The 24,806-nt window shown below is 38.6% G+C and overlaps 1 protein-coding gene across 1 annotated transcript in view; it reads left to right on the top strand.

Moving 5' to 3' along the window:
- Positions 1-24,806, top strand: part of GALNT18 (polypeptide N-acetylgalactosaminyltransferase 18) — a 960,883-nt gene that overhangs the window by 751,820 nt on the left and 184,257 nt on the right. Inside the window, exon 6 of the mRNA XM_053720241.1 lies at positions 6,181-6,295. Coding sequence (XP_053576216.1) covers positions 6,181-6,295 — 115 coding nt within the window. The remainder of the gene's footprint in view (positions 1-6,180; positions 6,296-24,806) is intronic.

Raw genomic sequence — 24,806 nt, 5'->3', positions numbered from 1 at the left:
TCTTTTATGGTCTTCCTTCTCTCTTTTATTTTCTTCTTAAATGGAAAGAGTCCACAGCTGCATTTATACTTTTGGGAAATAAGAACCTGGCCACCAGGAGGAGGCAAAGACACCCCAGCCAAAGTCTTAAATATTCCTCCCACTCCCCTCATCCTCCAGTCATTCTTTGCCTTTCGTCCCAGGGGGTTGGCAGAGAAGTGTCAGAATTTTACATTTTTGTTTTTTGTCTCTTATGGAGGGTAGTACTCTTCGGTATGGGACAGGAGTTTTAAGTAGTCCTGTCAGTCACTCAGTGAGGGCTTGGATGAAAGTTAGAGACCGGAGATGCAGGGAGAGTCTTTCTGCGAAACCATCCCGACTCAGATTAACAGCTCCTCAAGCAATCCGCGTTTGTCAAACTCCCCTGCCTGCTTTCTTCTCTCAAGTCCATGGCGGAGGTGATGATACTATCCATCACACTTGAAAGGCCATGTTCCTGTCCCACGGCGTAGATTCTGATAAGATAGTTTCATTTTACTTTATTCATCAATGTACTGTAATGTGAATGTTTTCCTGAGGCGATACCACCTTGCGGGTCTAACATATCATAAGGGTCTCAGTGAGTCTCTTGTAGTATCTTGGAATCGAGGGTTAATATCTCCTGAGGGGGGTTATTTAACAGGGGGGTTTATAATCATGTTTATGTGATTCAATCTGCTTATGTGTGATATTTATGGGCTCGTGGTTTGGAACATTGAGGCCTTTGGAAGTGACGAAGCCTTTTGGTTGGGCGCGCTTTTTTGGACTGTACGGTTCACCTTGTGTTCGGGCGTGGTTACGTTCCGTTTTCCATTTTGGCATTCCCGACCGTGTAGTGAAAGAAATTTTCTAGTCCGCAGGAGTCTGGTCATAGGAGGTGGTGCCATTGGTGTCAGGTGCTGTTTTTGTTTTTACTACTTTAGTCCATATTTATATTTCCTCTATCCAGTCTGCTAATTCGAATGGTGCACCTCATGAGACATGTGGGGATGAAGTATCTCCTGATTGTCATTTGACTGGTCCTGCGGGATGTCTTTTATTTGTTTTTGTTTTTTTCAGGAACCTTCTGGCATTGATACTCTCTATTACTTCTTTGGAAGTTGTTTTGGACATGTTAGTCCTATGTTAAAAATGTCTGTTTTCTGTTTTTTTCCCTATGAGGGAGAATTTATGCAGTTTGCCAGTTAGGACCCTAGGTGCAGGCTGGTCCTGTCGGGTTCATTCGGTCTTGCGGCCGTTCAGACACCTGGCGCTGTTCTGCTTGGCTGGTTCGGTAGAAGCACCGAGTGCTCAGGTTATCATTGTTTTTCATGTTCAACTAAGAATTTGAGAGGACCTGTGGGTCCGTGAGGCGGGAAGGATTGTTTCAGTCCTTATAGCCTTTAGTCATAGATGGCCGGGCATGGGAGTTTTCTGCTGTGTCACTCTATCTGACAATGATTTCATCAGAACTTAGAGTTTTCCTCCCCCATGGGGTGGAGGGCTTAACGCCCCTTACCGCAGTTGAGCGGTTTGGCCTTCATTTTTAGGCCTCTGGATTTGTCCTTTTGATCTTGATCCAAACAGCTTGTACAGGATAGCTGTCTAGCATGTGGAAGGTTTGCAGTTTGAAACCAGTTGCAGCTCTTGACACCTTGGCGGTGTACGCGTAAGCTGTTTATAGTGTATCTAGATGCAGCTCTTACTCTTTGACGTGTACTGTCTGTCTGAGTTATAAGAGACCTTTGGGTCTTCTTCCATTGTCTCCGGGTGAGTTGAATCTCCTTTTAGGGATCTGTGTTTCCGGGTCATGGTTGTTCCCTGTGGGGACTTTGTTTAGCTCAGGGTTTTCCGGAGCTTGGTAGGCTTAGTGCCTTTCTCTTCCTTGTGTCCTCTGCTTGTGCGGAGGTGATAGGGAGACTAGTCCTGCTAGTAGGATTTTTTTGACCTTGAGGTATCCCTTGGTTGTCCTGAGGCTCTGAGAAGTATCTTTATATGACTTCTAGCCTTGCTCCTTGGAGCGTTGAACTTTAGCTAGGGGTGGTTCCTTCCTTTGGTCAGGGCTTTCAAGTTCTTCTCGCTATCCGGATTCTCTGGATATGCATCCATTTCCCTTGTGTCTGGCTTTTTGGCCAGTTGGGGGGTTTAGTTCTAGGGTAAGATTTGCCTGAACTATTAGGTGCCCAGACCTGTTTTTCTCCCTTAGACTTCAGGTTGCTGAAGCTTCGCTTAGCCTTTTTCCTGTCCTAGTCTTGGGTGGTTTTGGAATCTTAGATCCCAGGGCTGGTCGGGGTGTTCCACCATAGTGGGAACTTGGGCTATGTCCTTGCTCCATCTACCTAACCGAGTCATGAGTATTTTTTACTCTTTGCCACAGAGTAGCCCCTGTCATCTGGTGGTTAGCTGTGTGGCTTGTGCCTCAAGGGTTGTTAGTTTATACCCAGCTAATGGCGCTGGATGTCCAATTTCTGGTGCACCTTAGGGTTGCATTCCCCTGGTCAGCTTGCCAGTGTTCCCATAGATTCCTTGCTCTGCAGGCGAATGGGTTGGCTGTGCCTCTGCTTGGCAAGCTACTTGTAGGAGGGTCCTTTTCTAGGACATCTGTGTTGGGAATTTCTCTTCCCATTAACTGGTGACTTCGGGCCTTGAGGACAGTTGTTGCCCTTCCGGCATCATCCCTTTTCTTTAGGGGATATTCTCCTCCCTATGGAGATAGAGTCATTGCTTGGGGCTTCTCCTGGATGGGACGTGGAAGGGTGGGTTTAGTTCCCCATGGGGTCTTGCTGGCTCCAAGTCAGACTTGTTGGGCCTTTATTTTGATAGATCCTTAGGTCTATGGCCTTGTTGTCTGTTTTCAGAGTTGGGTTATACTTGTACTCTGTGGGGATGGCTGTACTATCCTTACGCGCTTTCCTGTACCTGTTTCAGGATTCTTTTGTTCCCCTGTCTTGGATCCCTGAGGCTGGGTTGGTCTAGCTGGGTGTGGGTCTGCAGGTCAGGATGGCCGAGCGGTCTAAGGCGCTGCATTCGGGTCGCAGTCTCCTCTGGATGTGTGAGCCTTGTTGAGTATATCCTGTTAGCTCAATCTACTAGGGTATAGATTTTCCTTTCAACTTGCTCCATTGATTTCAGAAGAGGGTTTACTCTTCCTTCGGGGTCTGAGGGTATACTCCCATTCTTGGGGGGCCTCGATTGAAGTTTTGTGTTCCCCTTTTTAGGGACCTGTGTGTAGGTCCAGCTACTTAGGTGGCCTGGAGCGTGCCCTCTGTCTGGGGGTTGCTTTTGAAGTCTGTTTATTGCTTGACTGCGTCTTCCTCCTCGCAAGTACCCTCTGTGTCGTCCTTTTATAGACTCTGTTCTCAAACTTGGGGTTTTTCACCTGGGTGTATTACACACTTTTTATGGTTGAATGCTTTGGTATTCTATGGTCAGACACTGGGAGGACTTTGCCTCTTCAAATGCATTCCGTGCTTGCAGGATGTTGGAGAGACGTCTGTTCTGTCTCTGTGCCCGGTCCTATCCCGGGTTTCGCTTGGTATAGACGTGGCCTCCTTTCCCTGTTTGTGCCCCTTTGGGTCTCTGTGAGCTGGGCTCACTCTTGGAGGTGTTCTTTTTTGTATTAGAGGACATTTTGGTTTCCTTGGTTCTCCTTTGCCTTGTCCCCTTGGGGGTATCGGCTGGTGTCTCCTTCATTTGTGGGGGGTGAGTGGTGGGGGACCGTCTGTTGGACGACGGTGTCTCCAGGAGGACTGTTGGCTCAGTCGAGTCCATTTGCGGTCTCTAGTTTGGCTTCTGGACTAACTGTGAGTCAGTGTTATTGGGGCTTTTCCTCTTAAAATTTTCTCAGCTTCAGACAAAACGGTTTTTTTTATTGGGTAGAGGTTCAGGCCTGGTGCCCTCAGTATGGGCCGCCTATTGTACCCTCCCGTCTTGGCATTCAGTGTCATCTATAGCTTGGGTATTGTTTTCCCAAAAGGAATGAATGCAGCTGTGGACTCTTTCCATTTAAGAAGAAAAACATAAATTATGCTTACCTGATAATTTCCTTTTCTTCTGATGTAAAGAGTCCACAGCTCCCCACCCGTAATTTTATGTGGGGCGTCCTTATTATTCTTCTGGCACCTTTCACCCTGATATTTCTTCTACTGTTTCTTGTTCCTCGGCAGAATGACTGGGGAATGAGGGGAGTGGGAGGAGTATTTAAGCCTTTGGCTGGGGTGTCTTTGCCTCCTCCTGGTGGCCAGGTTATTTCCCAAAAGTAATGAATGCAGCTGTGAACTCTTTCCATCAGAAGAAAAGGAAATTATCAGGTAAGCATAATTTGTTTTCTCAGAACATTCTCACTTATTAGCTGACCTAACTTGAATACATACTTTGTCTGCTTTGTCATTGCTGTATTCCTTCCTCCTAAATTTTGCTTTCAAGTTTTCAGATTTTTTTTCAAAGACTTACAATTTTGTACAGCACCTTTGAACTTTTTGAAACTGGCCAATAGTATATTGTTTAACTATTTTTAATGATGTCTGTTACTTGCTCAGAGTCCCTTTTCTGTAACTTGATAGTATCACATCTTAAAATGTTCAAATTACCATTTTATTGTGTACTTCTACCAAGGACAAATTAATATTATTAACTAAGACAAACTACAAAGTTCCTCTCCTCCTTTCTGAATCTCTTTAACATTACCTATAAAACATTGCTAAAACACAACATTTTTAGTGAAAGGGTTATTGTCATTCAAAATATATAACTTCTAATAAGCCTACATATAGTTTGGTGTATATTAGGGCAAATTTAATGACCCTCATTTTTCCTCTTACCTGTAAGTAAATTTTATTTTCAAATACAAAATAATTTCTTCTCAAAATAAACCCAAAACAATTCCTTTGTGAACTCAGATTGGCTTAATTCAGGTAGGCCCTCTTTGTTTAAAAAAACATTGCTAAATTCCACCCCTTTAGTACTGGGAAATGGACATAAATAGGGGATAAATATCAAGGCTCACAGCATATAATATGAAAAATCACTATGTTTCTCCATTGTAGAAAATTATTTAGGCCTGGGGATGTATGTCAGTTTTGGAAGTTATGCTAATCATATTTTTCTAATTTGATTTGAAATGTAGGGAGACAGACTGTGCAAGATTAAAAAAAAATCAGCCTAATTGGTATGTACAGAAACTAAATGTGGATTTATTTGCACTAGAGAGAACCTAAGGCATTAATTTAAACACATGGCAATTTAGAGCCATTAATGCACAAATTAGGGCATGCAAATTTGTTTATTAGAATGTCCCTTTAATAAATTCCATTAGTAAGCATTAAAAAGTAATGCATTTCTTAGCCTGCTTTATTGGTATTAGAAAACCTCCGACAGTCACAAATGTTTTTATCCTTTTATATTATTTGGGGTACACAGAAAAAGCAATACCAAAAAGTACAAAATGTAAAACGTTTTTATGTTTCTAATGTAGAATAAGTCTTGTAGACTTGGGCTGAACAGAGGTGTGCCTTGGGAGTGCCTGGCGTTCTCTCGTAGGTTTTATTGTATTCTAGCTATTTACCCCCAAAATCTTGTTTTATCGCACCAAATGTGTCTCAGAACAGACAATGGCTCTATTATACTGATTGAAAAGAACATGTATGTTAAACTAGAAGTAAATGCAAGTTAAGGTACACTAAAAACACTGCAATTTGATTTGTATTTACTTACTTTGATTTTACTGCTTTAAGTTTGAATTTAAAGGGACAGTGTTCTTAAATTTTTGTCTTCCATGAGCAAGGGCCACAGTTAAACATGTAGGCATTTTTTTTGCTTAAAAAAAATAATAAAACTGCCTAAATTTATATAAAAAATCCAGTTGTCCACTTAGTACTAATGATCTATTTGTGAATAGAAGCGTCTTGCTTATCAACCAATAAGCATTAACAGGAGGTTGATATCAGCCAATGAGTATTGAAAGAAAGTGCTCATCAGCCAAAGAGCATTATTATGAAGTACACTACTCATAGGGCTGTATTTGTTTCTATTTAAATATTTAAAAAAAATGACTTCACGTTTTTATGCAAAAACAAAACACTAAAACAACAAAGCATATGTAGGTGCTGTTCTTTGATTAAAAATGATAGATATATTGCACTGTTTCCTTTCTTATTTATGTATTTTTTTTCTTTTATTCCACAGAAGCCCTGCACTGATTGGCTGCTTCATAGTAGACAGACTGTACTTTGAAGAGATCGGCCTGTTGGATGAGGGCATGGAGGTGTATGGGGGAGAAAACGTGGAGCTCGGCGTGCGGGTAAGGGGATATGAATGTTGTGTAGTGTTCTTAAAATAACACATTGTCTGACTCAGTGCTGTAGCAGAGAGTCAATGGCCAATTAATTAATAAGATGTTCAAAAAACTTAAGCAGACGGGAATCTCTTGTGCTATATCTGTACTATTTTCTGATTTATGCTTCAAGTCTGAATATGTTGTTACATTTTAGGAAGCTTTTCACCCATGATATTTTCCTGAGAAAAATGTTAGTTTGAGTGAATTAAATGTGATAAAATATCCAGTAGAAAAAAAGTATTTTTTTTCCCTTTAAGTTTCCTTATGAGTGTTAGATAAGTATTAAATGTTTAACTCATGAGGGTTGGTAGTTATAGGCAATCAGGCTTCATATAACATAGGTTTACATGTTACGGTTGCTATAATAAGATTTATGGCAGGACTGTTCAAACTATGGCGTATCCATTTTGCCAAGGCTTTTGTGAGGTATTTATAATAAAACAAAAAGCCTGTATTTTTGTAATAAATGTGAGTAGTATATACAGTTAAATTAAAACCATTAATAGTAACCAACGGTCATTTTTAACTTAAAGGGACAGTCTACACCAGAATTGTTATTGTTTTAAAAGATAGATAATTCCTTGTTTACCAATTCCCTAGCTTTGCATAACCAACACAGTTATATATATATATGTTTTACCTCTGTGATTATCTTGTATCTAAGCCTCTGCAGACTGCCCCTTTATTTGTTCTTTTGACAGACTTGCAGTTTAGCCAATCAGTGATGGCTCCCAGGTAACTTCACGTGCACAAGCACAGTGTTATCTATATGAAAAACATGAACTAACACCCTCTAGTGGTGAAAAACCTGTTAAAATGCATTCTTAAGAGGCGGCCTTCAAGGTCTAAGAAATTAGCATATGAACCTCCTAAGTTAAGCTTTCAACTAAGAATATCAAGAGAACAAAGAAAAATTGGTGATAAAAGTAAATTGGAAAATTGTTTAAAATTACATGCTCTATCTGAATCATGAAAGTTTTTTTTGGACTAGACTGTCCCTTTAAATTATGATTATAATTTTATTTTATTTTGAGTCATTGAGGCTGAATTATCAAATGTCTGTCGGACCTGATCCGACAGTGCGGATCAGGTCCGACAGACATCGCTGAATGCGGAGAGCAATACGCTGTCCGTATTCAGCATTGCAACGCCGACCCTGCAGACTTGCGGCCAATCAGCCGTCAGCAGGGAGGTGTCAATCAACCTGATCATACTCGATCGGGTTGAATTGTGGCGATTCCTGTTGGCCTCATCAGAGCAGGCGGACAGGGTTATGGAGCAGCTACCACATAGATAATGCGTCCCCAAGCCACTAAAGTGAGGGGACTTGCGGCCAGTAGCCAATGCTGTCCTTTTGGGTGGGCCAGTGATGGAGGAAAGAACTGTTGGTGTGTTGTGGGGGAAGCAGGGTCAGCTGGGTCTGGGTGAGTCCTGGACATGGCTGACGCAGTGCCTAAAATCCAGGACATTTGCTTTGGCCTGAAAAGGCTTTGAGCAAGCAAGTGAGCAGATCTCCCAACCCGTGAGAATCCTGCAGGATTTGGGGCAGTTAGAGAGTCTGCTACCATTAGTGACCACCCTTCATGTAAAAAAAGTTTGTGAGTCCCCACATAGTGTGTGTCAGGAATACAGCAGTTAAAGAATATGGTGTTTAATGGGACATTATCACAGGGCTTGAAAAGATTTGTCGACCCCTGCATTATCAAGCAAAACATATATACACTTATTTCTTAGAATATTTTATTTTAACACAACCGGCCCTGCAAGTCTATGTGTTTAACCCCTGCAGAGGGTTTAAACACATTGTTAAAGTACTGCCGGGAGAGCTGCAGAGAACTGCTGATTCTGAGCAGACACAGCTTGTGAACTAGTCACATGACCCAGCGAAGTGGTACTTTGCGATGGTTAAATAAATTTGTACTACTATGCCAAAAAAATCTCCCTCTCCTGACTTAAGCATAAATTGATTTTTAAAACTAATTCTTCCTTCTCTAACAGTGAATGAAAAACACAATTAAACCAACTGGACCCTTGCACATACTACTGTAAAAGACAGTAGGTTGCAGACCTCTCTAGTCCCTAAGGAGTTAAAAGCAATGAAAATCTGACAAAAATCCCATTCTTCTGAAGCCAACATTTGCTGTGTCTTTGATATTCATTCTTATATTATTTTCTGAAGAATTAATAGCGACCTACATTCAATGCTTTAATCTTCCTAATAGCACTTGTGAATAAAGCTCAGTGCATATAACAAGTCACTTATAGAGTCATTTTTATGGGCACAAAACACTTTCTTTTAAGCATCCTGAGTGATGTTATTGCAATATTCAGCAAATATATGATTTATATGGAACAGCTGAGATGTTAAGTTTCACAAGATTGAAAGGCCTAATTTATTATTCAAAGATTCCCTCTTGCTTCCCATTAGCATCATGGTTTCATTCTGTCAGTTCTGTTGCTTTGTGGTTTGTTATATTTGCAAAAGCTTACCACAAAACTCATGCTGAAAGTGTGGCCATATAGAAAACCTTTACTGTGACTTAAAACTAAGTGAACTGACAGCATTAGGCATATCTTAAAGCAGGGTTCTTTAAACTTTTTTCCCCAAGACCCAGTGCAATGATACCACATACACTTGCAACCCTATTTTTATGCTTGATCTGAAAATTTCTGAAGTAATGTACAAAAGGATAGCTGCAATTTTTATCAAAGTGACTAAACTTTGTGCATACTTTTATACCTGATTGTAGTCAAACTTAAAAATGTTGTAAAAGGTAATAACACACACACACCTCACACTCACAACAAACAACACACATACACTTTACACTCTCATACAACACACATACAACTCACTCTCATACAACACACATACAGCACACATTATCATACAACACACACCACACACTCACTCCCATACAACACACACATACTGTCTTATAACAGTCACACTCACTCACAACATACTCTCATACAACACACTCACATTCTCCTACAAAAGACACACACACCACACACTTTCATACAACACAACACACACACATTCTCTTACAAAAGACACACACACCACACACTATCATACAACACACACACATATTCTCCTACAAAAGACACACCCACCATACACTCTCATACAACACACACACATATTCTCCTACAAAAGACACACACTCATACAATACACACATTCTCCTACAAAAGACACACACACCACACACTCTCATACAACACAACACACACACACATTCTCCTACAAAAGACACACACACCACACACTCTCTCATACAACACAACACACACACATTCTCCTACAAAAGACACACACACCACACACTATCATACAACACACACACACATATTCTCCTACAAAAGACACACACACACCACACACTCTCATACAACACAACACACATTCTCCTACAAAAGACACACAGCACACACTATCATACAACACACACACACATATTCTCCTACAAAAGACACACACACCACACACTATCATACAACACACACACACACGCATATTCTCCTACAAAAGACACACTCTCATACAACACAACACACATTCTCCTACAAAAGACACACACCACACACTATCATACAACACACACACACACATATTCTCATACAAAAGACACACACTCATACAATACACACATTCTCCTACAAAAGACACACTCACCACATACTCTCATACAACAAACTCACCACACACTCTCATACAACACAAAGACAATTTGCGACCCAGTAAACATGGTGTTGTTACCCAGTAATGAGTCCTGACCCATGGTTTGAAGAACCCTGTCTTAAAGGGAATAAAATAAAATTTTGAAATATGTTGGAGCATCTTTCTGATTTTTCTTTTTCAAAATGATAAAATTGGGATTTGAAGTTATTTTCTTTTGCAAAGTGATCACAATCTTTGCAAATCTAAAACAACCAAGCTTATAACTGCCACATGATTCAATTTCCATGTTCCCACAATGGCTCTCTGAACTACTGATGATGAATGACAAATACAGAAAACCGAGATGGGTCAATGGCATCAATGTTTGTGCTTTGCATTTGGATAGAGTTGTGTTTCTGAATGATACTGGGTGATACTGGGTGTGTTTGTTCAGTGAGCTTTTTAAACCTTAATATTTTAAAAGTATATTATTTATTTAATAATTATTTTTTGATAATTATTTGACAAAAATTTTTTTTTTCCTATGTGATAAGATTTTTATCTAAAATCAAGAACAGTGAAACTAATTTCCAAAAGAAAAACATTTCCACAACTTCTCATCTTTTAAAATGGGATTGTATTCAGTTCTCATACTGTAAATAGTGAAAACTCTATGCTATGAGTTTTAAAATATCTCCATGAGTTCCAAATCTCACTGTACAAGATTTGTCTGTGCTGAATATCTTCTATTAAAGGGACATTCTGGTCAAAATTTAAATGCACATAGATCAATCACATCTTTGGAAAGAAACATATGTGCAATATACATGTATTGACAAACATGTTTCTATTAAAAGTTATCACTGGTTTAGTGTTAGCATTTTTCTCTGCATGTGCATGTGAAGCATAGCTAGATATTCTCAGTGCATCAGCATATTAAATACTGCAGCTGCTCTGAGCACCAGTGGGGCTTATATCCTGCCAACAATTGACAAATTGAGTCATTACCAGATGATACAAGCACATTAGGCTCTCTGATCAAGTGTTGTCTTTAAAATGCTGGTGCACCGTGCATACTTAAATACACTTTTGTTTCCAATTTTGTCCCTTTACTATAATAAGAGGGGGACACAAGGTTCTACATCTGTAAATGCAATTTTTAAAAACATGATTTTTGGGCATCTGTTTTCTGTAAAAATCCATTCAAAAGATGACTTGGTTGCCAGTAGATACAATGGAACGGCAGATGAAAATACCATTTTAAATGAAAATATTACTGTAATTTTGAATCATGAAAATGCAGGTATCAAATACAAAGTAATAATTTAAGAGCACAATCTCTAAATTCCTTTTCTAGATGTTGCAGTTGTGATTTTAGTTTTCTCCCATTTCCTGCAGATCTTGTTATTTATTAGCTGTATGTGAAATTACTTTTAAACGTCTGTCCCTCCCAATGTCAAGGGACTATTCAATAGTGCTGAATACAGGTTTAATGAATCTAGACCATATATTCATATGTACAGCTAAACTGTGTCTGGACATTTTAGAGTGTATTGCACATGTATAAGATAATAGAATTATTCCCAATTCTCTTAAAATGCAGTCAAACACGTAGAAAAAGCCAGTTTAGAACTTTACCTATCTCCTTTGTTGAACCTGATGTATTCATTTTTTTGTTGAAATATAGTTTAAAACGCGTAGTCAGATGGTTTGTGATCACGGAAGTCAATGTATTATATAAGTGACATTTCCTCTGTCCAGTCAGATCCAATCCACACTTTTCCCAAAAGGGAAATAGTGTTGTGGTTTGCATTATGATCTGTAGACATATGCGTTTCATTTCGTTCCGAATTCGGAGATTCGGATCAATTTGAATTTCCTAATTACCCTAGCAACGAAACTTAACTAATACAAATGCATTTGTACCAAATAAAAACGAATTAGTTTGGATTTATTCGTTACATTCGAAATGTAATATTCAAATTCGAATTTCACGCTTGAATTCGAATGTAACATTCGAATTCGAAATAGTATTTCTAGTCTAATACTGTTTGAAATAGTATTAAACTTCCGAATTTACGACTCGAATCTGAAACGAATACATCCGAATGAATCCGAAATGAATGCATTCAAATGTATCCAAATTCGAATCAATCCGAATCCGAAATTTGAAAAAATCTGAATCGTTCTGAAACGAAACAAAATGATTTTTTTCGCTGCGCACAAGTCTAGTGATCAGTTTGAACTTGAAAATCATGTATTGGGAGCCAATAAACAGATGATAAAGATTGGAATGAACCCCTATATGTTTAACTGCAGCAAAAGGGTTACAAACATAGTTAAAGACAGCTTCAGAGTAGCAGTACAGTACTGGGAGCTAGCTGAGCATATCTGGTGAGCCAATGAGAACAGTCATATGCGTTCAGCCACCAGTCACCTGCTAGCTCCCAGTAGTGCTTTACTGCAAAACAAAGGATACCAAGAGAAGAAAATACATTTGATAGATAAAATTGAAAGTCTCTGAAAATTGCATTCTCTATATAATCCATGAAAGTTTAATTTTGGCTTTTATGTCCCTGTAAAGTGCATAACTGTGTAAAACTCATGTGCATAAAAGATGTAGAGAAAGGATGGTACCAAGTGAGCCTTGAATTACGTGAAAGAATAAATCATTGTTCTGACCAACTAGTTGTGATTGGAAGAGAACAAGGTAAGTTTCATAATAAAACTAACTTTCAAAGTCTCTTAAAGGGACAGTCTACACCAGAATATGTATTGTTTTAAAAGACAGATAATCTCTTTATTACCCATTTCCCAGTTTTGCATAACCAACACAGTTATATTAATATACTTTTTACTTCTGTGATTACCTTGTATCTAAGCATCTTCTGACAGCCCCCCTATTTCAGTTCTTTTGACAGACTTGCATTTTAGCCAAGCAGTGCTGGCTCCTAGGAACTCCACGTGCATGAGCACAATGTTATCTATATGGCACACGTGAACTAACACCCTCTAGTGGTGAAAAACTGTCAAAATGCCCTGAGCTAAGAGGAGGCGGCCTTCAAGGACTTAGAAATTAGCATATGAACCTCCTAGGTTTAGCTTTCAACTAAGAATACCAATAGAACAAAGCAAAATTGGTGATAGATGTAAATTTGAAAATTGTTTAAAATTACATGCCCTATCTGAATAGTGAAAGTTTGTTTTGGACTAGAATGTCCCTTTAAAATTGCGTTCTGGGGGGCGGAGTCTGGTTCAGCAAGGGAATGGCTGCTTAAGCTGAGAGCTCCGTGCAGGAGAAGGAGAATAAAGGCAAGAAATCAATGCTACAGGCACATCAGAGACACAGAATGTGAGCGTATGTGGTGCAGAACACCCAGACACTACTTTACAGACACCGGAGCAAAGATTCTTTCTGTGTTAAGCAAGATTTTGTGGAGACTTCTGACAGGAAGGCCGGTCGCCATTTTCACAGCCCACGTGGAGAAACTTTCTTAAGAAAAGGCTGCAGCCGCTGCAGAACTCGATAGCGGAGGTGGGTAAGAGGCTTAAAATTATAATAAAGGGTCTCAACAAGAAGGAGACAGATGTAAATAAGCGGCAAGTGAAGGAGGAAGAGGGTGAGGTTGGCTTCTGCAGCTCCTAAGCTACGGAGTGATAAAGGCCTTGCTGACACAGACCTGCATAGCAAGGGGGTCTTGATAAATAATCAGAATAGCTTCTGGGGCCACATAACCTTTAATGGGAGCCATAGCTATAATGAAAAAGAGGGACATTTACAAAGAATGAACCGGGGGAGATAGAGGATGCAAACAGTAACAAGCTGCCAGGGATAAGAAAGACAAAATTATACAAACTCTGCATGCAGCAGTTATATCAATGCAGTGAATGAGAGATGTCACATAGGCCCATATAACTTATATGAATACTGAGAGAACAGCGTGGTGAACTTTCCCTAGGGATAACTACAGGGGAACAAGCTACTTGTTTTAATATACCTGGGGCCCTGAAGGATCCACTGAAAGGATCAAGAAAGACAGACTTTGGGAATGTTTATTAATGTGTTGGAGGAGAGGAGAAGGAAGCAAATCCCACATCTTGTAACAGTAAATATGTAATCTCCCATATACTTGAAACTGTGCAGGAAATTATGATTTAAACAGTCTGTAACTTGTCATTACATATAGCACCCTTCTCCCTGGTTCTACAGTTATCAACTCTATACTCAAAGGAGTAAATATACATTGCTTGTCTATTTCTGCCTGTTAGAAGATAAAGGAGGAGGTTTGGCCTGTGATACCACTAAAGGACAGTACTTATAATTCTTACACTCGCGTCAGTGACGCACCAAAATGGCTGCCAGAAAGAATACTAAGGTGAACCCTCTAAGCAAACAATCGGCCTCTAGCCTCTTTTTCAGACCCGCAAAGGGGGATAAAGCCTCTGATATACAAGCACAGCATTCTGATGAAGAGAGGGATATGGAAGAGCATCCCACAGAAGGGACAACAGATACAAGGCCCATAACTAAGGCTGATTTGGATCACCTGGTCTCCAAGCGGGACATAAATACAAACTTTGAGAAACTTTTGGAAAAAATGGAAAGCTTGCAAAACTCTGTGACCAATAGTATAGCAGAGCTGAAAAAGGAGGTAGTAGATTTAGGATCTCGTGTAAACACCCTAGAGGAAAGCGGAGACTCTATGGTAGATGGTCTAAATGAAATGACAGAAAAGGTCTCCTCCCAACAGGCGGACATTGAGGATATATATGACAAGCTGGAAGATTTAGAAAATCGGAGCCGCAGATCTAATCTACGGCTAAAAGGAGTTCCAGAATCAATTGGCCCTAAGGAGTTGAGTGCATATTTGCTCAACCTTTTTCATTCCATCACTGGCTCAGCTGGAGAGGAGAAATTCCAGTTGGAAAGATCACATCGGGCACTTAGGCCCAAGCCTAAGGGGAAAGAACCTCCCAGAGATGTCATCATAAGGATGCTACGCTTTCAAGAAAAGGAAGAAATACTAGCTGCAGCAAGGAAGAACCCAACATTTAAGTATCAGGGCAATGTTATTCAGTTCTTCCAGGATTTATGCTTGAGGACACTACACAGAAGAAGCTCTCTTCGGCCTTTAACGTCTTTACTAAGGAAAAATCAGGTCCCATATAGATGGGGGTTTCCTTTTGCCCTCCACATAACGTGGGAGAACAAGTCATTCTTCATTAAAGAACCGTGGGAGATCCCAGAAGTATGTCGTAAGCTAAAGATGGAGCCTCCGGATCTCTCACAACAGGGAGGTCCCTCAGATCAACTCAGTCAGGGGAATAAAACCCGACAGAAGCAATGGACCAGGATACCAGAAAAGAAACAGAAAACTTGAGGAGTTTGCGTCATATCAACAAAAGTTGAAGAGGAAAGACACATGTCCCTTATTTGGGTATACCCCCTTTTAGAGGGGAGGAACTCTATGTGATTACCCGAAGGTTGTTAAAGAAAGGGACGATGGATAGATAAGTATACTAAAGCTGTATTCACTTTATGTTTCCTTTTTTCTTTCTTGTTCTCTAAGGAAATAAGGGTTGGAAAGTTTAATGTCTTGTAGGAGATGGTTGGGGGGATATGTTGATCACCATGGGGGCCCTTGAACATTGGGCCATACTTGTAAGTTATGTCACTATGTTAGTTAGTTAGTTAAAATACAATGCAACTGTTAATATCAGACAAAGTCTGTCTTCCAGTGAGGAAAAAGTAGGGTTATTTTATCACAATTAGTTGCTGATCCACTGACTATACTGTAAAGGGGAAAAATGTAAATGACCTTTTAATGTTTTATTTGTTTCGGTACATTCTAATTACATATCTTGCCACAATAACTATTTATGAATGTAACTGCACTTAGGTACAATATGTGGTGGAGTCCTAAAAGGACCAAAACAGTTTATGTTTTTGAAAATGTTTTTTATTGTTATTTAATGTGTTTTTTTTATACCAGGTGTTTCCTAGTAAGTATAGGATGGCAGAACAGGAGAGAAGACAAGGTGAGAGGGTGATTCGGGTGTCTGGGGGCAAGGAAGTAGGAGGGGGGCCTCAGGGCGGTGAAAGCTTAGTTGACGTGATAACTATATGGGACATTCTGAAAGGTATTGGGAGAAATGGCAATGTCACATAATTTAAAATTGATTTCTCATAATGTTAGGGGACTTAATACAGATAATAAGAGACGCACGGCCATGATGCACTACCTGAAACTAAAAGCAAACATTATTTTCCTTCAGGAAACACACTTCATTTCCCAGACAATACCAAAATATTGGTCGCACCAATTTCCACATCACTTCCACTCCACGACGGACGCAAAAAAAAGGGGGGTGACGATATTATTACATAAGTCATTAGACTTTATCCTGGACAATGTAACTAGAGATAAGGAGGGCAGGTTTGTAATTGTTCGGGGCACAATTCAGAATATCAAAATCACATTGTGTAATGTTTACGCACCTAATGAGACACAGAATACCTTTTTTCGGCAAATATCACATCATCTTACCCAGTGGTCACAAGATAGAGTTATTTTAGCAGGGGATTTTAATGTACCTATGTCCTCTTTCTCAGGGGGGGGACCCAAAGGGATGACGAGTAAACAACACAGGCACAATGCCATTATTAAGTCCATTAGAGAATCACTAGGAGCACATAACCTTATAGACTCTTGGACGGCAGTAGGTAATTCCAAACATGACTATACATACTACTCTCCGGCACACCAATCGTACTCAACATTAGACTATATATACGTAAGTCAAATCATGACTCCTAACTTGATCGCATCAAGCACACAGCCGTGCGTTTGGTCAGACCACTCCTTAGTGACTTTGGAGCTATCGGGTATAATAAACTTCACACGACAAAGGTCGTGGACATATAATGCAACACTCCTTAGGAATGCAGAGATACATGAGAGAGTAACCAAAGCACTGAGGGAATACTGGCAGATAAACGTGGGGAAATTTTCAGAGATTTCAGGATATAAGGTTAACATAGACAAATGCGAGGCCCTTCCGATCACCCTTCCCCCTCATACCAAAAAAACGATGGAATTGAATTTTAACATCTCATGGGCAAAGGTTCACATTACTTATCTAGGGGTGAAATTGAACGGGAATTTCTCAGATTTATACCAATTAAACTATGTCCCTCTCTATAAAGCTATTAGGAAAGACCTCAGTAATTGGAAAAAGGGTGGGTTCTCGTGGTACGGGAGACTGTCGGCTTTAAAAATGAATGTGCTACCTAGAATCATGTACCTCTTTAGAGCGATACCGATTGCGGTACCCTTGACAGACCTACAGGCCTTACAAGTAGATCTTCTCCGCTTTTTAAGAGGAGATGGGAAAGCAAGAATAGCAGCACAAGTGTTAAAGCAGCATAGACAGGTCGGGGGGGTAGGAGTCCCGAATCTAGTAGACTACTACTATGCCTCTAGGTTAGCACAAACTACCATTTTAGAGAAAAATCTGAAGGAAGTCATTTGGCCACGAATAGAGGCTGATATAGCTGGATGTGAAAACCAGGCAGATATTTTGTGGGACCCCACTTTGAAGGCAAAAACGCTGACGTATAGATCCCCTGTAACATGTGAGACAATACACTTGTGGGACAAGTTTACTAAAACAATAAGACTGTACTCTACTCAATCCTTATTGATGCCAATGAAATTCTTAATGCCCCGGGAACTGAGGAAATCTGTGGGGAAATGGGAAAATAAGGGATTGTATAGGGTGGCGGACTTTCTAGATGGAAATACAATATTTACATTTAACCAGATCAAAGATAAGGTCCAACCATATGTGGTACACTGGTTCCTCTACTTACAGATCTCGTCGGTTATCACTAAATACCTGACTAACAGCACTGGTCGGTCCCCGACCATGTTGGAAAAGATTTGCAAAAACCCCTCTAGAGGAAAGCATCTGATATCAAAATTATATATATTGCTTCAGGAGATGGGAACTGCCTCTAAGTCTTCCCTGATGGGAAGATGGGAGACAGATATAGGTGAGACTAGGGAGAAGGGAAAATGGGATGATATCCTATCTGAGGTGGGTAGGGGAATGCTAAGTGCAGATATGAGAGAAAACTGCTTGAAAGTAGCTTTCAGATGGTATCTTACTCCTGAGCGGACAGCGCACATGAATTCGGATAGGACAGGGACCTGTTACAGAGGTTGTAAGGAGAGAGGGACATATAAGCATATGTGGTGGGACTGTCCGAAAGTACAACCACTGTGGGTGCGGCTCTCGGAGTTACTCAGCAACATTCTAGACGAAAACATTTCACTGACGATAACTCAGGCACTACTAAACGAAAGAAATAAAGCTTTTAACTCAGCGATCAATACTTTCATTAAGACTCTCTGTACATGCTTACGGATATGCATAGCCAGACATTGGAAGGTGGGAGCGCCTAGTTGGGGGGAGGTAGTAGATAAAATTAAAGACACCTACACAATGTCAGAACTAGCAGCATGGTCTCAGGGATCTAATGAGCAGTTTCAAAAAATATGGTTTTACTGGATCTTGAGAAAGGATAACTTCTTATAGATTTGCTGGCAGGATCAGATGTGAGAGGGTTGAAGCTGAGGAGGATGGGAGAGGGAAATAGTAGAGAACCCCGGACACCTGACACCCACACCTAAATACTTATGCAAAGACAATGTATTTAGCTAGCTGTTGATATAAGAGTATTGATTTTGCCAGGATTTAGCTATGGGCCTAGGAAACACCTGGGGGGGGGAGGGGAGGGATTTTGTGGGAGTTATTAATGTTTTGAATATAATGTTTGAAGTTATGTTATTGGACTTGCAGGGATGAGATGGGGCAGAATCTTTATACTTTGGACTATGGGAAATACAAAAAGAGACTTTTATGACATGTACCCGGGTTATGATTGTATGACTTTGTCCATCTTTAATCACATGATTTGTTCTGTATTATGTCCAATGGAAAATGAATAAAAATGTATTTCAATTAAAATTTCGTTCTGCAGATTAACCACGTCCCTTTAAAGTTGCATAAAACACGTAATATGAATATGAAATGTTTAATTATGTGTACTAAAATGTTCCAATATAGTTTCATTATTTATTTTAACCCTTTCCTGTCATTTCTGGTGATTTAACATCACTCTGCTTACTTCACAATTCTAACCCTGCTACATATTTCTCCTCAATTGGCTTCAGCAGAGAGATAAACTACTGCAGAAAAATGCACGTTTTGATAACACAGCTCTAATTTCAATTAATTTCTACTTCATTAAAACGTCTGGATTTGCTCCTCCAAGAAATGTTGGCGTGGAGTTTGCCCTTTAAAAACAAAAGCAGCAAACATGGTGTTAATGTCGCTGGAAACTTTTCACACTTGGCTATGTTAATTTTTTGTAAGTCTATATAAAAAGTCTTGTGATTACAATGTGTACATTTAACTTGGTATCTGCATATTATAAACAATTGGTTTTTAAGCTGAACATCTATCAGTGATTAGAAATGTCTCTGTACAGTGTACACTACATTTAAATTGATTTTCCCATAAAATGTTTAACTATGTAGTAAAAAAAAATTGTAATGTACTTTCCTGATATATTTTGCCAATTAGTCCTGTAATTTAACTTTAAAAATTGTTTTTATACCACTGCCAGCAGAGAGGCGGAAGGGCATCGTGCAGAATGCAGCACTGTGGCCCTGCAAGATGCTACACAGTGATTGCTTAATCGGTATAGGAGCTCATTTATAGCTCTGCCTAACTGGCCTTCTCAAAATACATAACATAGTTAAAGGGACATTAAACACTAAATAAATGCTAGATAGAATGATGCATTCAAATAAAAGATTAGTCTGAGAATAACAAGCAGATGTATTTTTTAAAGTTTCATTAGCTGTTTAAACATTGACAGAATAGGTGTAAAGTTTTAGTGTCTATAAAACAATGGGAGCTGCCATGTTGTAACCTAGGTTACCTTCTCTGCTGTGGCTAATTAGAGACAGTTATAAATAGGTCACTAGAGTGTGCAGCCAATGGCTGTGTGGAATATAACAGTGTTCTGCACTTCCATTTCTAACAGGAACTGACAAGCTCACAATTTCAGAATGGAATTACATTATCATTTTATATTATGATCTCAAAGTGTTTAATGTCCCTTTATGAGTTTTCACAAGCGGTACGACAGCATTAATTTAATTTATTTTGTGCAGATCTTTTGCAGTGCAGTACTTAATTGCTTATCTATACTAAGCATGTGTAAAATGATAATGCCCCTTTAACTGTGAGACAAGCAGGGCTATAGTAGAAGCAACTCGGACTATATATTGTACCAGCAGTGCTAGAGAGACCTGCATTTTAATGGCTCTTTTGTATTCTAAAATATTTGTGAGATTTCGAAAGGCAGAACAATTTCCTTCTATACAATTATTTTACTGAAAGCCTAAAATATTTTAAATAGGACTATTATTTTATTTAGCACCTGTGTAGAAACAACGTTCCAAGCTAAAAAAATATCAATTTACTGCTAGAGATAAATTCCTAGCCTCATTGCTTTATGTTGTGAGATTGAGAAACCTCCTGTGAGATTTAGTTTTAGTGTCCAAAAAACTACTGTTTGAAATTCAAAGCAAGTGTTATTGCGTTGACTTTGTTTTATTATGCATTTGATGATTTTGTGAAGTAAAATTTGAATCTTTCAGGTTAAAAAACCTCAACAACTTATAATAAATGTCCCACACACACACTTTTTTCACACTTTTTGTTGCAGGTTTCTTATATGTGTGTGTGTGTATATATATATGTGTGTGTGTGTGTGTATATATATGTGTGTGTGTGTATATATATATATAATTGTATAATTTGAATCTCCTTGGCTTCCTGAAAAAAAAAAGATCTATAATATGTGTGGGTTTCTAACTGTAGGGCCTAAATATAAGCAGCATCAGCACAGGAGTGATAATGCCTCAGCAGCAGTTTAAGGGGCCTATCTATCAAGCTCGGAATGGAGCTTGAGGGCTCGTGTTTCTGGCGAGCTGGCAGTCTCGCCAGAAACAGCAGTTATGAAGCAACAGTCTAAAGACCGCTGTCTGCCTGCTCTGAGACATCGCCGGAATTCAACCCGATTGAGTACAATCGGATTAATTGACACCCCCCCTGCTGGTGGCCGATTGGCCGCGAGTCTGCAGGGGGCGGCGTTGTACCAGCAGCTCAAAAGAGTAGCTGATGCAATGCTGAATACGGAGAGCGTATTGCTCTCCACATTCAGCGAGGTATGTCGGACCTGATCCGCAATGTCGTATCAGGTCCGACATACCTTTGATAAATATCCCCCTATGGGTTAAAGGGACACTGAACCCAATTTTTTTTCTTTTGTGATTCCGATAGAGCATGTAATTTTAAAACAACTTTCTAAAGAAAGATGGATGTGGCGCTAGTGGACAAGCAACGGTATCTAAATAAATAAAGGAAATTACTAAATAAATTAGACTAAATAAAAAGTGCTAGTTGCAATGCACATAATTAATAAGATTTAATACACATAAATACTAAGATTAAATACACCAAACCTATTCACATATAAAATAATAAACACAATGCATATAAACACAATATATATAAATCCTATACCACCGGTGGTTTAAAAGGATAATAGTTATAAAATGGGGTTGTTAAAATCCGCTAAATGCAAGAGTGGCAAACAGGAAATTGATAAAGGTATAAATAGACAATATGGGAACTAGAAAAGACATCTTGATAAAGGCCGCATTGAGGCTGAAACGCGTAGATGTGTATGTCTGTTCCTTGACATCTAAACCGTATGACACCAGAGCGCTCTGTCACTGTCTAAAAACTTTTAAACCAACCGCCAAAGGATTGACAGCGTGGGAGACTCCAGCTGATTGGCGCATATCCTAAACACGTGATCACCCGGAGTACACGGAGCTGATTACGTCACACGCCGACGGATCGTGGTTTCAACAGAGGGGTAACGGAACCTGAGACCGACCGGGACACCCACTTGGAGTTGACACTGGTTAACGTGGTACTGAGCACAGAATCGTTGTCCTGAAGGTAGTCGCACTCTCAAGGTAATTGACACCCCTATCCCAGATCCAACAGCACCTTACAAATTCTTGTATCACTGACAGTATTAATCACTGGAGATTGAGACTTCTCAAACTGCTTTTTGATTCCTGTATTGCCTCAGAAATTGGATGCCTGATCAGAATTTGCACAGTTTAAATTGATCGGATTTCGCACAGTTTTTAAATTGTATGGACGACTCTTGCATTTAGCGGATTTTAACAACCCCATTTTATAACTATTATCCTTTTAAACCACCGGTGGTATAGGATTTATATATATTGTGTTTATATGCATTGTGTTTATTATTTTATATGTGAATAGGTTTGGTGTATTTAATCTTAGTATTTATGTGTATTAAATCTTATTAATTATGTGCATTGCAACTAGCACTTTTTATTTAGTCTAATTTATTTAGTAATTTCCTTTATTTATTTAGATACCGTTGCTTGTCCACTAGCGCCACATCCATCTTTCTTTATATTTCTTGTGTAGAACTGCTTTCAGAGTGCATTTCTTTCTTTTGATGTGTGCAGGTATAATATTGGTGTAAAGAAGTTTGAACCCATCTTGTGTTTTTTGTAGCCTTATTCACTCTGATTTTAACTTCTTTTCTACCTAGTTCTTAATATATATACATCTCATCAGTTATTATGGATATATTTAGTATGAGGGACTCTCTACTTTCAGAAATTGAAGGTACAAATATATTAACAAATATTAAAGGGGAAGACCTTGAAACCACCCTTAATAACTTTGAAAAGGTTTTAATTAGAGAACTAAGACATAAAATAGAGTTGACTTTTATGAAGAAATATGTTGAATCTAAGATTGTTCCCAGAGGCTTAAGATTGAAAAAAGAATGTAACTTTGAATTACAGGAACATCTATCTGTAGAATGGTATGAAACACTTGAAAATGCGTCTATTAATCTAATGAACATTATCATCAAATCTAGGAACATATCATTAGAAGAAAGCAAACAAAAGGTAGAAGAATATAAAAAACAATTAGATCCCTCTAGAAAAACAAGAATTTATGAGGAGAAACAAAAAGATATAGTTCTGAATTTACAAAAATTAAATAAGGATATCCTTGAAAGAAAATTAAGGAAAAAGAATAGAGACGAACAAGATTACTCACAAACAGTTAAGGGATTATTAGATAATGATGAATCTAATGAAATAGAAATTTTAGAGGAAGCAAATGCTGAACCACTAGGATTAAACAATAAAAACCACCTTAGAGTATTCCAGAAAAAACCGAAGGAAAGAGATAATTATCAAGGTGGGAGGTTTAATGAACAAAAAGAATATAAAAACAATTACCAAAACCAACAATTTGAACAGAATCATGACTACTTTTATAATAATAGAGAGTACAGAAGACCAGGTTCACATCAAAACTACTACTATAATAGAAATGAACCACAATTTAATAGAGATAATAGAAGATCAGACCCATACTATAATCACTATTATAAGAGAAATGAGGCACAATTCAATAGGGATAACTACCAAATAAGGGAAAGAGAACAAGGTTGGAATAGAACCCACTACTCAAATAGAAATACTTATCCTACACAGAACCAAGATAATTATAATTGGAGAAAAAACCAACCACAAATAAATAATTGGAGAATACACACCCAGAATAGATTTAGTCCACTTAAAGGTAGACAAGATTCAGAAAGAGAATATAGAAACATTGAAACCACAAATGAACCCAGCACTTCCAGGGATTTTTTAGGGGTGGAACAAAAAACAAATGTAAAATTAAGAAGAGAGAAAAGAGACAGAGAGGAGGAAGAGGAAGAGGCCTTAGACGAAAGAGAGAAACAAAAGAGGGTAAGATAAATACAGGAGGTATCTTCAATCTAAGTACTACCAAATTAAACACTGTACAAGAGAAAGTGTTAAGTCGGGGTATGTCCTTTGCACCAACCACAAAAATGAACAAATTTGAAACATTAATTAATATCAACCAATACGTTAGAAAGTTAACTTTAAAAAGATACTTTTTAAAAAATCCGATAGAAAACACTCTAACAAAAGGGCCAAATGAAGATAGTAATTATAAACACACACTCCTAAAAAATAAATCAACTTTCTACCCATCAAAAGAGAAAGGAGATAATCTCGATCTATTTGAAAAAAGAGTAAAAAAAGACTTAGAAAAATGGGATGGAAAAAGTAGATATATGAATTTTAATCTATCTAGAGAAGAGAGGAAAGTATTACAGGAACTGAGAAATAATAAAGACATTGTAATAAAGCAAGCGGATAAGGGGGGGGGGATTGTTATTATGAATACTGAGGATTATCTTAAAGAAGCCTCAAGAATTTTAGAAGATAAGCACACATATAAAAAATTGATTAATGATCCCATAAAGAAACAGAAAGAAAATTTAGATAAATTATTAAATGAAGCCAAAGAGAAAGGAGTATTAAATTATAATGAATATAATTATTTGATAACAAAATTCCCAAAAACTCCAACTTTTTATTTTCTTCCCAAAATTCATAAATCCCTAACCAACCCCCCAGGACGCCCCATTATATCCGGTATTAACTCCCTAACATCCAATCTCTCCCAGTACATTGATCAATTCCTTCAAAAATATGTTGTAACTTTACCTGCATATCTCAGAGATTCCACCCACTTACTTAATATATTGAAACAAATTGT

Source organism: Bombina bombina, chromosome 7, assembly GCF_027579735.1.
Source record: "Bombina bombina isolate aBomBom1 chromosome 7, aBomBom1.pri, whole genome shotgun sequence".
In the NCBI taxonomy this organism is placed as follows: Eukaryota; Metazoa; Chordata; class Amphibia; order Anura; family Bombinatoridae; genus Bombina; species Bombina bombina.
This window is presented reverse-complemented; position numbering and strand designations above follow the sequence as displayed.